The following is a 16,657-nucleotide window of genomic DNA, read 5'->3' on the forward strand; positions in this document are numbered from 1 at the left end:
AATCCTCAAATACATGACTGTATTCCAAAGTCCACAACATCTTTTTAAAGGTTAAAAATCTGACAAGTTATTATCACTGTCTGATTTATATTACCTTATGGAAAATGTTTACAAAGTTTTGTTAAAAATCTTTAAAAGATACAAATAAATAAATATTTTATTCTGATTGATACATAATAAACCATTGTATAGGTCATATAAGAAATGGACAGGAGTGCTATTCCATGGATTAAAACATAACTGCTCCAGCTTTACCTGAACAGATAAGGGATCTGATCATAGTAGATCCACAAAATATAAAATTAAAAAAAAAAGAAGTGTGAAATCCAAATTATTACTTTAAAATAATAAACAAATAATAGTAAATTTGTCAAGATACTAAATTAAAAAAATGATTTAGATGCACAAATGAAATTTACTTGAGAACATTACTTAAATATGTTAAATGAAACCTACAAAAAAATTCAGCATAATTTTTTTTTTAATAGTATACTTAAAATCTTATAGTGAAATATTATTCCTGTAAAACAAAATTAATTTTATTTCAAAATAAACTGGTAAGATCTTTTAAATGGGTTGGTAATTTATTAAAAACTGTAAGTAACTGAAACTGGCAGCACAAAAAAGTCTTTTCCCACACATCAAAGTATTGTAAATTATGCTAACACGATTCTACTTTCTGTTTTGTCAAGATTTATTATTATTTTTCCAAAAAGTAGGTAACTTATTATTTACCTATTATTTTCTATTAATTGCAAATGTTCCACATTTGTAAATGTAAACAAAGAAAACAAATAAGTCATTGGGTGACAAAACAGCAATATATTATGAATTCAGACATCTGTCTGAGTTTTTGTAAACTAGGTTTCAGGGCTGTTTAACAATTCTGTTAGTAGTTATAAAAAAAAGCAACATATATAGATTATTTCATATGAAGCATAGAGATGATATGGTGAGTAAGAAATTCAAAAAACATGACTTATCGTAGTTGTCATGGAGAAAATCAGGAATGGATCATACACATTATTCAACAGAATTTATGAATAGAACTTTTGGAAGAGTTCAATATAATTTCTTTGCTGTGAAAGAGACTCCCAAATATACACAAGGTAAATCTAAAACCTCATTATATTTACTCTTCACTTATCTCATTACCCAGTAAAAAAATAAAGAGATTAGGTAAATAAAACAGATAAATGATATATTACAACCAACTACACATAAAAAACAGACATGAATGAAGCCATCCTAGAAGTTGTGCTAGATAATGCTGTTAAATGGAATATATATCAACAAACATAAGTATTTAATTGGTTTGTATGTAATCTGACTTTTACAAGAAACTAATAAAAAACTTTTGTAAAGAGGAAACTGATTTACAAATACCATTTCTGTATTTATAGCAACAAAAGCTTCTATAAAGAAAAAATTGTCATATTTTTTTCAAATAAAATAACTATTTTTGTTTAACTGCTAGGTTTTTGCAACTTGCCACAGCAGCTAAAAAAAAAACTTGATTCTAAGAGAACAATAATAAAAAAATTATACATTCAGTTACTTTAAAGTAAATTATATTTTATCTATATAATTAAATTAAAGATAAAAACAATGTAGACTGAAGCATAATTATCACTAAAATTTAAAAAATTAATGTGTATGGAAACCAAGAAGTGATGTGACAAATTAGAAAACTAAAAAAAGATACCTTCAACTACTAGAAACAAGAAGCAGAAAATAAGCGTGCATAAATCAGTTACAAATTGCAATAGGTTTTTTATGTTTATTTACTTTTAATTTCTCAAAATATAAGTAAAACATACTTTGTGATCATTAAATTTAAAGTAAAATTTTCTTAAAAGCACAACCTACTATTCAAATTTTTTTTGCTAACAATACAGATTACCATAATTAAAATAACAGTTTTTCTTACTTTAAGTGTTTTTGTGCGATTTTTTGTTTGAAAAAAATTTGTTTTAATGAAAATTCTTCTTTTTGTATCCAATATTTGACTGATTATTAAACTATACATTTTCCATAATAGTTTTGTTAAAATATATAGTTAAATAAAAACATATTCTATCACTACTAAGGAGGCAATAGCATTTTTCTTTTGATAAAAATACTACTTGAAAACTACTTCTGAACTCTTCTGAACATTACTTTAAAACCAACCACTAAATAATTAAAAAAATATTTTAACACAGATAAAACCCTTCTTTCTTTTTCTTGTTTAGCCTCTGGTAATTAATGTTCAGATAACTTCAGAGGATGAATGAGGATGATATGTATGTGTAAATGAATGTAGTCTTGTACAGTCTCAGTTCGACCATTCCCGAGATGTGTGGTTAATTGAAACCCAACACCAAAGAACACCGGTAACCACAATCTAGTACTCAAACCCGTGTAAAAATAACTGACCTTACTAAGACTTGAACGCTGGAACTCTCAACTTCCAAATCAGCCGATTTGGGAAGACGCATTCAACACTAGACCAAGCCGGTGGGTTACAGATAAAACCCTGTTCCTTAACATCCTTACTACACCAATTTCTTATTTAATCTCTTAAAAAAGTAATGGAATATTGAAATTGTGACTACAATACTTTAAAAAAGCAATAACATAATGATTTTTTTTTATGGATTGTTGTGATTCTTATTTTCTTCTAAAAAAGTACAATTCACAATAATGAAGATGAAAGAAAGGTTTTAATATGGTGTAAAACTAAATTATTTCTATTAAAATTTATATTCAATCAATATCTCTAAAAAGATAAACATTTTATTTTTTATGCATTTTACAGAAGACATTTTAATCTAATCAACATAAAAAAATGAATGGGAAGAGCACTGAAACAGAATAAATTAGTAGAAGAAAATTATACACCTGAGTTGGAAATACAGACACATCACTTGTGTTGTTCATATTTGTCATTTGATACATCAGTTGTGTTGGTATCAACCCACCAGGTTAGTCTAGTGGTGAACACATCTTCCCAAATCAGCTGATTTGAAAGTCAAGAGTTCCAGCATTCAAGTCCTAGTAAAGCCAGTTACTTTTATATGGACTTGAATACTAGATCGTGGACACCGGTGTTCTTTGGTGGTTAGGTTTCAATTAACCACACATCTTAGGAATGGTCAAACTGATACTGTACAAGACACTACACTTCATTTACACTCATACATATCAAACTCATTCATCCTCTAAAATACCTGTATGATAATTCCCAGAGGCTAAACAGGAAAAAGAAGAAAACTGATATTCAGATAATCAGAAACTGATATTTTTACACATAATTTTTTTTTTAATAAATCAAACCTACAAGTAAAAAAACCACATGCAACCCTTTTAATTCTTAAAAGGTGACAGTCTATTTTCATTATTTTTCAATTTTAATTTTTAATTATAATGTGCCTTTTTGTTTTCATTTGTGAAATGTGTATTTATTCCTCTGTCAGCTATTTAAATTGCTCTATAAGAAAAAAAATATATAAGAGTAATATATTTATCTTCATATCCTCAAAAAATTCAGAACCTTGTTGTAACCTATGTGCAATCTAAAATTACAAGGATTACTTTTGATGTTATTATCATTCTTTAGATCTTGACATAATTTTCTTAATTACTATACCAAAAAATGTTTAGCAAATAATTTTTTATGCATTATTCCTACAAGTTCACTTGAAGAAATTTTGCTATTGTCTAATACATAAAAAAAAGATTTCATGCCTATTAAATTAATTACTTTGTTAACAATCTTAAGTATACACAATGTTGAATACAAAACAAAGTATATACAAACTTTTAGTTTGATTAGAATTGCTTCAAAATTAACTAATTAATTTTCAAATTTCTATTTAAGATAAAATGTATTCATCAAAATCTTATTTAATATAAAAATATGACAACAGAAAATACAAAAAAAAAACATTTTCATAGCCCAGCTTTCAAGTCCACCAAGGGTCAAAAGTCATTCTTCATTATTCATCAAACAATCATAAAATAAAATATAACTTTTATAATTTAGATGCATGCCAGCAGTAATAAAATAATAAATAAATTATACAATCACAGATGAATACACAAAAAAACCAAATCAGAAAGAAAATGTCACCAATTTGAATTCTTAGTGTCAATAATAAACTACAACAGAAACAAATAAATATAAACAGAATATACTAAAAAAAAAAAAAATCATAATTGTAAGTAGTTCATAGAATAATTAATAAGCGTTTTCAGATAAGAGACAAAATGGACACAGCACTGGTTTAGCTATTGGTAAACCTAAATAAAATCAACACGTATAGACGGTGTCATCAAAGAAAAAGCTTGTCTTTAAAGAGTTATTTCACAAACGACTTTTAAAAAAAGAAAGTACTTGATGACTACTTATAAAAATAAAACTATTTAAATATAAAACTAGATGGTCAATTTGATTGCTGTACACATAATAGAAAACAATTAGGAAATAGAAATATATATATATATATATATATATATATATATATATATATATATATATATATATATATACATACAGATTATTGAGATAAAACAAATCTTAGCTTAATTTTATCATGAAAGTACTTGCAGGATCCCACCCAAACAATAACAAATAAATCATACAAGAGTAAATAATAAGTATTAGTTAATAAATATACAATATTGTACTGTTACATAAAAGTAAAAACTGTTGACCAAAATTAACAAATATAATTTTAGTCAATCCCAACTGAAAACAAAGTTAATATAAAAAGGATAAATTACTGAAACCTCAACTCACCATCAGAATGTCAATAATTATCTAAATGCATCCCCTTATACAAAGCTGGATAAGGGAGAATTTATTTCAACTCAGAAACAGCTTGAACCAAAAACAAATCAGAAATACATCCCCATTCCATGAATAACATTTGAAGGGCCGAACAAATTAATGTTCTTATGAGGGAGCACTTTACGTATTGAAGCTTCTGCATCAATGTTGATGATGCAAGTTTCCCAGTTATCTAATCAACCCCCATTTATAACAGGCATTTTTTAAAAACTCTGATCTCTAATAAATAGTCCTCCAGCTTCCAGGGAATTTGGATTATTGATTTCTTGAGTCTTCTATACCTACAGTAACCAAAATGTTATTTTATTCTAGTTTCAAATTTTCTTTTAATTTGGCCTACATATCCTAAACTGCAGTTATTGCCTTTGCCAATCAATCCACAAATGTCCCCTCTTTTTATTCATAGCTTTTTCAAGGACAGTGGTAAAAAAAAAAATCAACCTGTGGATTGAAATTATTAAAGAATTTTAAAATGCTTAAATTACTCTTCTTAAATATTCATAAATCCTAATTTTTTTAACATATCTATAAATGAAGTTATAGAATGTTGAAACTGTATTACCACAATTTCCCTTTTTTTACCCTGCACAGAAGCAGCGTACTCTTCTTCAGCAATTTGCTGATTCCTACAAGCAATATTTAAATAAATTAATTTAAAAAAAAAAATTGTGAAAAGAAACACAGGTTATCATTACAAAACTCAACTTTTTCCATCTTAAGATTAATAAGATATCACTTTTCAAAGACAAGTTTCTGTTTTATAATTACTATAGCCGATTGTAAACTTAAGATTATAATTTCAAGATAAACATAAATAATATACTGTGTACACTGTTACTAAGTCTTTGAATATACCCCTGGAAAGTCGATCCACTTTTTTATTATGTCTAACTTCATTTCCTTTTACAGTAACAAAAGATTGTTTATAAACTGTACCTTTTAAAGGTAGTGTGGAATACTTTTCACATTAACAGCTGATCAACAAACCAGTCCATTCAGGTCAACCAAGGAACAGTCCATCGCTATTATTTACAAATGTGTCGGAAATTATTTTCATTAAAATATTTTTTTTTTTAAATCATGCAGAAATATACTATTAACTTCCTGATGGCAAAAAATTGAAATTACTTAATAAACTAAAAAAGACATTGCATAATATAAATAAAAGCATACAATTAAGTGATTCAGCGACTAATAAACAGCAACTTTAATTAATACTGGATTGTGTTAGTGCAGTGTTTCTCAACCTGGAGGTTGAGAAACCTCCTCCAACTAGTCAACTTTACATGTAAACAATAATGAAATTATTTTATGAGAAAAGATCATTTATTATAAACATTTTACTTTCATTTATAAGTACACATCTAAAGAAAATAAATTAATGATCTTATTAAATTATTAACGCAACTATCTGGTTGTTTGTTTTTCATTTAGAAGTATCTCCACATGTGGATCTATGTTAGCAACAAATAAAAGCAAATCGTTAAGTGATAAAAGACGATTCCTATATTTAGTTTTTACCACAACCATTTAATTTTTAGACGAAAACCCTTTTCACAGAAGCAAGATGTGTGAAAGGGATTAATAATATTTTCAATGCTTCTGTGACTAAATTTCCATATTTACTTCAACAAGCAAGCAAAAACGTATCTAAATGTTCAGATGAATTGTAATGTTATCAGCAGACATTTCATTAAGCTGGTTGTGAATCTCAACTGGTAATGTAGCAGGTACAACGTTTTCACTAAATGGATTCAGTACCAATCTCTTCAAGAATTCAATTTTTTTCTTCCAGGAAATACTCCACCAACTGAATTTTTAGCTTACACAAATGCACCTTCACGTTATCCAAACTGTGTTGAATAATTGTGTCTTCTTCATCTAAATTTTTCTCAATATAATCAGAAGTGAGTAAAAACATATCAAAAGTTTTGCTTTAAGGCGAATAATCCAGATGTTGTAAAAAGCTTCTTAATGAAAGCAAAAACTTTGTCTATCATTAATAAAATGTTTTTATCAGCTTTATAAATTATATTCAATTGTCCTTGTTAACTCACATTCAAGTTGCTTAAATGCAAAAATAAATCAGCTAAGTAAGCAAACAGCAACATATACACGTTATTATATAAAAATATTAAGAATGGTGCTTGTTTATGCTGGAAAAATATTACTTCATGTGGTAATTCCAATAACCGGGTTAAAACGTTTCCCCACAATAACCATCTGACTTCTGTATGGAAAAGAAACAATTTTTTTCTTTTCACCCATTTCATTGCATAGTTTAGCAAAAAATTATTCTATAATGGTTGACTTTGGATAAAATTAACCACTTTTACAGCTTTACAAAGAATTTGTTTGTGATTTTCTGGCATAATTTTTATGGCAAGAGCATGTCTGTGAAGGAAGTAGTACATCCATTCCGCCCTTGGTAAAATACTATCTTTTAATGCTTCCAAAAATCCAGTTCTTTTCTGTTACCTTTACACCATCACATACTGCAATACATTTTGTCCAACTTATGTTATAGTTTTTAGTAGCTTCATAAAAGATATCAAAAAGACATTGTCCTATTGCGCAACCAGGTTCTGATTTGCTAAACAACATATTTTCTTAGATTGATCTGTCCCTATCGCATTCATATTTCACAAAACATAAGAACTGAGAAATTTTTGCCATATCTGTTGATTCATCAAATTAAATACAAAAAAATTCACTTGAACTCACTGTATTAGCTGATCATGAACATCAGCAGCCATGTCATCGATTCTCACCTTGATAATGTGTTGTTAGAAAGCAGATTTTTTCAATATTTTTATTTCTTCCATGCTTACTAAAATACTGACTATATCAATTGCAGCAGGTAGTATGATGTTTTTTGCAACTGTATGGGGTTTGGACATCTTAGCTACTCTTAATGCTGTGGGATAAGATCTTTAAGTGTTCTTTTATCTAGTACTTTTATCAAGTGTACTTTATCAGCATGGCTTGATTTATAAATAGAAGCTTGTTGATTTCTCAAAGTATATAATTTTCTTTAGAAAAATTCCAAGGGCATATCCAGTTTGCATATGAATCTAATTGAAAAAAAATTTACATTGTTTAACTGCAGACTAAAATCTGAAAGCTCAATTATTATAATTTTCAATGAAAGTACACTTTAGAAACTTAAATATGGGCACGCACCATATGCATGCTTTGCATTCGAAACTAAACTAATGTTTTGCAATCCTTTATACCTCTTTTATACTGTTAAGAGCACAACAGTTCAAATGTATGATACATGTACATGATGTTTACAAATGATGTTCAAACATGACACTCTCACAGTGAACATTAGACAAGCAGACCTTTCATTTTTTTTTTTTAATTTTTGGGGGTCATGGAGCTAAAAAGGTTAAGAATCACTGGGTTAGTGCATTAAGAACTACAGAACAATGGAAATATTCCATCAACTTCTTTTTAATAAAGTATCTCTATTAACCAAAGAAACAAATTCACCAAAAGATAACAAAAAATCTTTGAAGGATCTTAAATAACTATAATCAATTGTAAAAGAATGAACCATAAGGCAGCAAAACATAATAAACAATAAAATGAAAAAAGAAAACCTCAGAAAGCAAAGAACCTCAAAGTTTAGCAATGAAGCATATCAAACACATAAATGTGTAAAACACCATAGAATACATAATCTACCTCATCTTACATCTCAAACTAAGATTATTTTAACATCTGAAACTAACAGAAAATACAACTATGAATGTGTTAGTTTAAAAACAAAGCGGCAAACATAATAATCACTTTTCAATATGATATTACCATGTATGCATTTTTAAATCAATACTGACTTTTTTTTGCAATATTTTAATGCAAAATATTAACTCCAATTGATTATACCCCAAAAGTCTATAAAAGCTGGCAATTATTAATATGGAAGGTTAGCATAACTATTTATGATAGGGGTCTATTCTGAAACTTGGACAATAAAAGAGATAAACAGTATAGCCCAGAACTACTTTGTATCAAATAGTTAATTTTTTTGGTAGAATAATGAATATTATGGCCATTTAATTTCTTTTCGTATAACTTTAAGTTCTTAATAATGATGATCAGTACAACCAGAAACACATATTTTTTAATTTTTATGATAATATACGTGGAATATTTTTTGAGGGGGGCAAGTAATGAGAGAAATTTACTAATTACCATCTATTTTATGAAATTTCTGCTTAAAAAATTTCTGAAATGCAGGTTAAAATGAATGTACAAACACATAAATGTTAATCTTTGCTCATTAACCCTTAAAGTGTATTATACTCAGACGTCCTGATGGAATTTATATTATTTTTTACCACAGGTCTCCAAAATAATTTTTTGAATATTCAAGTGAAATACCTCATAATGTCAAAATGGCACTATTTTATATATATCACTAAGCTACAACAATCAAATTATGCAGCAATGACAACAAGGGAGAAAAAAGAAAAATACAACTGTTTCCTTAGACAACTTAATTTTTTTTGTTTAAAATTTTGTAACAGAACACTAAAGAAAATTACTTCACAATATAAAAATATGGTTCATCAAAATCAGTCCATTTGGTGAAGCTTGAACATAAAATAATTGGATTAAATTAAGAACCTTTTTTGAAATCTCTTGAAAAAACAAAATTATAAAAAGAAGTATCTAAATAGTTTCTGTATAAGAGGAATTAATACAGCATTTACTGTTTTATCAGTTATCCTAAAGATCAAATAATAACAAAATTGTGAGATCATTTTTTATTAGAATTTTTAGAAGCAGGTTCTTATGAGTATGATGTTCTCTTGAATATACTATGATCTAAGGGGGAAGACCCTAATTCATGAAACAGTTTCTCTAAAATGAACATCATCTCCCTATAAGCCTTCACCTTTCCTGAAGTAAATGGTGCATTTTAGAATGTTCTGTTAGTGGTTGACAGTAACTAGGCCCTTAGTAATTGATAACTTTGTCTACATTCACCAAAAGCATAACTACAGACTGAGATGTCAATGAGAATATCATTTAACAATTTTTCTGCATTTTGATATGGATGATATATTATTTATTGTAGGAATGAGAGGTCTAGATTTACTGAGTAACCAAGAATATTAATTTACAAGTAAAAGTTACTTGTGTAAGGTAATTAGTTTTAAATTTTACTTTGATAATTTTTTTTTTTTACATATCTACTTCCCTCTAAATGTCAAACACATATGTTCAACAAAAACTTTTACATTATCATAATTAACTGCAGTAAAGAAATGTTTTTTTTTAGAATTTAAGAAGGCATTTAATTATAATTTATATGATATGGGCAAGCATTAGAATAAGAAAAGAGAAAGAGAGTGAGAGAAATAGGGCCAGGTATGTAAACATTGTAATAGCCAATATTTATTTCTAAGATTGTATGATTCATTCTCAGTTACAAGTAAACCCAAGTCACCAGCACACACCATATTTATACAACTTATAAATATTCACAATGTATATTTGTAAGATTCACTTCAATTTCTATGTTTATTTTTTTTTAAATAAAAATTTCTACTTAATAAAAATAACTGTAATTAATTTGCAGTAAATTAGTACTAGGCAGCAAATAAACATTCAAAAGTTTTTTCATTTGCATTTTAGTTTTTAGTTTTTGCATTTTCAAATTTACTGTTAGATATAAAAAAACAATAGATCTCCTATTTAAGGTCTTATTTTCTATTAAAATCAATATTTTTCAATAGTACAATATTACTACTTAATGTTAAGTTATAACTGACTTTTCACATTTTTTAATTTGTACTTTAATTATATTTCTAGTGTTTTTTTTTTTTACAGCTGTAGTAGATAGTACTATATAACCATACAAAACAATATTTTTTTAAATATTAGTTATATGTTCAGTTACATGTTTGGATTTACAAGTGACATTATACAACAAAATAAGATAGTTATAACTTCAAAAAAAATTAATCAAATCAAATTACTGAAACTAAACCAGGCAAACAAATATGTACAGCCTGGTGATTTTATATCTGCAATAGAAACAACTGTTTTTGAAGGAGTGTGTGTATTCTGAAACTTATGAATGCTAATTAAAAAGTCTATCAGTATGTACACATGCATGTAAGAAAGTATGTATGTACATATGTCTCTGTAGGGTTCCTGCTTAAAAACTGTTTTTACCCCATACCAGTATAGTCATTAGCTGGTTTATATTGTCTAAGAATTTTGGAAGTCTTGATCCATTTATTTCTTTCTCACAGGTACATGTTCAACTATTGACTTGAGCGACTGATGTATTAGACAGAAAATTATAAGATTAACTTACTTCTGTCATACAACAACAGTTATATACCATAAAGCAAATAAACGTTTATTACAACAACAAAACCCGTAAGTTATCTATACATTATACAAATACATATATCTATAAGTTTAATTATTCAGTTAACAGATGGGTATAGTTCTATTAAAACAAAATTCTCAACCAGAATAAACACACCAATAAAATAAATAATAACCAAAAAACCCACACAGGTGCAAAATATTAATTATGACATTTGTGAAACAGAAACAACAATTATGAAACGCAATATTTAATTGTTATTTTTAATTATTTCCCAGTTTATAACCAAATTCTTTGTGTTGCACGAATACAAGAGAAAAAAGAAGTAATTTTCAACCAACAAAGAAAATAATGCTATCTGATGAATACCTTAAACTTATAGCGAATTAAAAAATCAAATTATTATAATCATCATTTACAATCATCCTAAAACAAATTAAGTTTGAAAAAAAATTCCTTATATGCTTTTCAATAATACATCTTCAAATTATCTTTATTGTAAGAAGAAGAGTAACAACAAATTGTGTTGAAGAAGAAGAAAGAATTAGTATTTTTTCTAATGAAATGAAAATAACTTATAATAAACATGAAATATAGTGTACTGGTAATTAACTACAAAAAAGGAATGTTTTGTTAAGTGGAACAATGCAAGCATAGAAGAGGTTATTAAAACAAACTTTTCAAAATCTAAAAATTTTTTGAACTATTCTTTTAAAATATTTTAACCAACATTCACTAAAGTTTGTATTAAAAAAAATATATATATGTATTTTTTTATTTCTACATTTTACAGAAAAAAATTCCACCTATTACCATAAAGTTACATGCAGCAAAAGAAATAACATAAAACAAAATGAATATTAATACAATTAGCAACCTTAAGCAGATTAACAAGGAAATAGTAAGAACATGTAAAAAAAAATAACACACGCATTCAATTAATAAAATACATTCAATAAAAGGACAAACCTGTACTACTCAGGCTAGATGTGCTCGATCCTACAAAACAAAAAATCAAATCACTCTAAATTTATAAAACATTTTGTGGGAATACAATGTTAATTCAACAATATAAAAAAATACTTTTATCATCTTTTTACAAACACTGTTGTTCCTCTGTTTGTAATAAAATTATTAATTATAGCAAACACTAACCACCAACAGAATAAGTTTTTTCTCCTACCTCATTTAATATAGTAGTGTTTTCAAGGATATCTTATCATCAGCTGTATACTTAAAAAATGTATAATATACAATTCCAATATTTGACATCAAACACTCCTTAACAAATTAGATTCTTGTAATAATAACTAAAACTCACAAAAACAAATAAGTACCATTTAACATCCTTAAATAACACATAAGGTAATAAAAAAAGTGTGGATTCAGATATAGAAAATAGATTTCAAAAGAATTGTATAAAGAATAAGAAAACAGAAAACATCTTTATAAGACATTCAAAATAAACAAATGTATACCTAAAAAGAAATAAATGTATAGGTTGTAAATATATTAAAAATTGCAAACTTTATAATTACATACATACAATGTTTGGCGTATAAACCTAAGAAATCTTTATATGATATTTATAAATCTTTATATGAAAACTTATCTGGAATACATAAAATTAGATGCCAACACTTTTAAAATAATTTTAATTTATAAATTTAGAAATAAATCAATGAAACTCCAGATAGATTTTTAAAGATAACCAGCATAATTTCTAATAAATATATGGGAAAATAAAATGGAACTATTTGAAAATAACCTTCTTTGTTTTAATTAATCTTAATCTGACAGTACACACCATATTCTTATGGTGTGTACTTATTTAAAAAATATATTTTTATGTGTATATTTAAGTATGTACAGCTAATGATAAGAACACTCAACAAACATTACTTAAAGTGTTTCTGAGCATTAAGAAAAACTTAATTTATTATTAACTCTTGATAACTAGTGTTATAATTAATAATAATTTTTATTATATTAAAATTCTTCTTATTATAAAGATTATCTACCAAAACTAAAAGAGAATACTAAAAGCTTAAAACACGCTTAAGTCATGTAAAATAATACAGAGTAATAGTATTAAATAAAATTTTATTTTAAAATGATAGATTTGTTCAACAATATCCAGAATCTGCAATAGTACTATTTAATTTTGTAGAGATCAAAATACTATGGTTTTATACAGGTATAATACAATAAAATAGGAGGATAAAATTAAGTATTATCATTCATACAAAAATTTTAAAAATTTCAATGAACAGGAAATCCTTATCTTAATTTCAGTAATTATTTATAACTAAAAGAAGTGACAAAAAAAAACTGGTTCAATATGACTCTCCTTACTAAAAAATGAGGTTCATTACCAAATCTACAAATATATCCAAGTTAATGACACGATTCAACCACACAATCGTGATATATGTATGTACATACAGGAATACATGAGGAGCATAGAGTATGGTGTCTTACTCTAAGACCTTGGAGACAAGGGTAAAAATTAGTTTCCTTGATTGATTTCAATTTAACTGTTGCAACTTTATAAGTAAATGTCTTTCTTTTAATTTTTAATAGTTTGTTTTTCTGAAAATCTGCAATCTAAAGAAACTCTTAATTTAAAGAAAATGATTTTTAGAAAAACCAATTTTAGACCAAAATAAATGAAAGTAAACCTGATTTATAAGTTCTAAACATATATTTTTAGAGTATAAAAAAAAACATTTATAGCTTATTAAAAAGAGAATAAAGAAAAAAACTTTATTTATAAAAAAAAAAAAAATACAACATGGTTAAATCTTTCTTACTTCAATCTTTAACATAAGTTATACAATTTTACAAGGTATTTTAAATCAACTGAATTTACCTGCAAATACATTATGAAACTCAGCACATTTGATACTCATTAATACCAGCCTCCTTTAATCCTTTCACTGGTTCATTCACCTTCAATCAAATTAACAGACTCACCTTTCATCATTTAATTAAATTTTATCCCATGGCTACTAATTTTTATTCTTTTCTTTGTTGTATTTGATGATATCAAGATATGACCACCACAAGCCACCACCATGTGATGGCTTATGAGATATGACATTGTATAAATGCTCAACTTCAGCTTCTTATGATTACATTGTTTTTATTTTACATATTTACTAAACATAAAGTGATGGTTTTTTTTATTTTAAGTGCAAAATAATTTACTTTTCTTTGTTTAAAATAAGTATTATTTTCTCAGTCTTTTATTTGTTTTCATTTGCATCCTAAATAATTCTGTCAAAAATTGTTTATTTATTCTTTAATAATTAGCAGTTGATTTTCATATATTTTTTTCTATTTAAGGTAATTTGTCAATTAACATAATTTTAAATGTGACAAAAAAGTTAATATTTGTAAGGTTTAATAATGTAGCTGCACATTTTATGGCAAATATAAAAATGATTTTGGAGTTGTTCATTTTTATAGTTTTTTTTCAAAAACTATTCATAATGTTTTGAAAAATTTCAAAAAAAAGATTGTGAGCTAAAACTTTTTTTTACCAATATTGTGTCAGTGTGGAACAGGCTGAAAATTAATGAACGGTGAAGAAATTAAAATAATTTGCTTTTATGTACAATGTGGGTGTGAAAACTATGTAAAACTATCAATAATTTAATGATAAACTAAACCAAATCTATTAAATACAATGTTTTAAAAATTCCATTCATAATGTTTTCAGTCACTTTCATAATAATGCTGCCACTAATCATTGGTAGTAGAACAAGTTAGAGATAATTTTATTTTCTGACAGATTTTAATTTTTAATAGAGCAGTACAATCTTTAGAAAAGTTCAGTACTATAACCTTCTGAGCTGAATATATTCAGCTCAAAAGCATGCAATTTCAAAAGTTTCAAATTCTGATCAGACTAGGCATTTCTCAATGCTCTGAACATTTATCTCATAAAAAAGTTAATTAATAGTGAGTGAACTATTAGTGTGCAAGCAACTGTTGTATCTGCAAATAAAAAAATATCATTTTATGTTTACCACAACAGATGAGCGTATCTGCTTTGACAAAAATTTATTTGTTTGTACAGACACAGTATTAAATGCAAAAAAAAAATAAAACTCAATAATGGCATAAACAAAAATTCAATGAAATTAATGGCAAAGTAAAGAAGGTAATCTATGGCTGAGGTTTAGGTTTACGACATATGAAATTTTAAGCTCAATTACAGTTTTAACGTCAAACCCTTATTATAAATGGTAGAGTGATGGTGTTCCACTCTTTCATCTAGAAATTTCTGAATTTGACTTCCTATCAGGGTTGGTATTTTTTACATTTGACTTCATTTATTTCTCATCACAAAAATATAATATTATAGGATGCCAATCTAGTAAATACATTTAATGAATATCAAATATAATTTTAATTAGTTAAAAGCTAAATATGAGGAACTGCTTATTTATCCATATAAAATTTCACAATATCTTTATTGATCCAACTTTATTTCTAAACTACAAGGACTATTTATAAACTAATCTCTGCTCAAATAATAAAGATAAACAAAATAGTTTTTTTTTTAATTTACTGAATACAAAAATTACATTCGTAATAATTTTCGATATAGTCCCCACCCAAATTCAAGCACTTGTTTTATGAGACCAGCTTATCTACTAGTCCCTCTTCAAAGAACAGTACTGCCAAAGTACCCGATCGAATCATCATTGCTTTTGAGTTGTTGATTAGCCAGAAAAGTCTTCAATTTTGTGAACAGATGAAAATCAGACAGTACTAAGGGCTGTAAGGGGGTGGTAAAAAATCTGCTACTTAAACTTGTGCTAGTGCAGTGATGCCAGTGCCACTGGCACTAGCCCTAGTGCTATTGGAAGGGTGAGGCTGTGCATTGTTATGCAAATGATTCCCCTCATAATCAACCTTCGCCATTTACTATGTATCACTCTCCTAAGCTTTGTCAATGTTTCAGAATAAATGTCACAGTTATCAGACTTCATAAATTCTGTCAACATAATTCCTTTACAGTCCCAAAACATGTTAGATATAATTTGTTTGTTCAAATAGGTTTATTTGAATTTTCTGGAATTGTTCTGTGGGTATGTGTACCATCCACTGCTTGTACTGTTCTTTTGTCTCAATATTGATAAACCAAATTCAAGTCTTGTCTCAAGTAACAATACTGTCAAGAAGTTCTCTTCTATAATCTGGTACTGCTGAAGAAAACTCAATAAAGCTCGCATTCTTTTCTTTTGTGAGCACTCTAAGTTATTTCAATACCCACTATGCACAAACTAATAAAAACTCAATCTGTCTAACAACTCATGAAGAATGGACCTTGAAATTTGAGGAAAATTTTCACCAAGTTTATTAATTTTGAAGCAGTATTTATCATGAACAATATGTTTATCAATTCTTTCAGCAAGTTTATCACTCACAATAAAATGTTCTCCTCTTTATTT

General features: G+C 26.7%; 1 protein-coding gene across 23 annotated transcripts in view; it reads right to left on the reverse strand.

Moving 5' to 3' along the window:
• Positions 1–16,657, reverse strand: part of LOC142325978 (CUGBP Elav-like family member 1) — a 1,952,897-nt gene that overhangs the window by 47,407 nt on the left and 1,888,833 nt on the right. For 20 of the 23 annotated variants that reach the window (XM_075367994.1, XM_075367987.1, XM_075367984.1 and 17 more), the window contains one exon: positions 12,162–12,191. The exons of the other annotated variants lie outside the window; for them this stretch is intronic. In XM_075367994.1, coding sequence (XP_075224109.1) covers positions 12,162–12,191 — 30 coding nt within the window. The remainder of the gene's footprint in view (positions 1–12,161; positions 12,192–16,657) is intronic. 23 annotated transcript variants of the gene reach the window in all.

Source organism: Lycorma delicatula, chromosome 6, assembly GCF_047948215.1.
Source record: "Lycorma delicatula isolate Av1 chromosome 6, ASM4794821v1, whole genome shotgun sequence".
Lineage (NCBI taxonomy): Eukaryota > Metazoa > Arthropoda > Insecta > Hemiptera > Fulgoridae > Lycorma > Lycorma delicatula.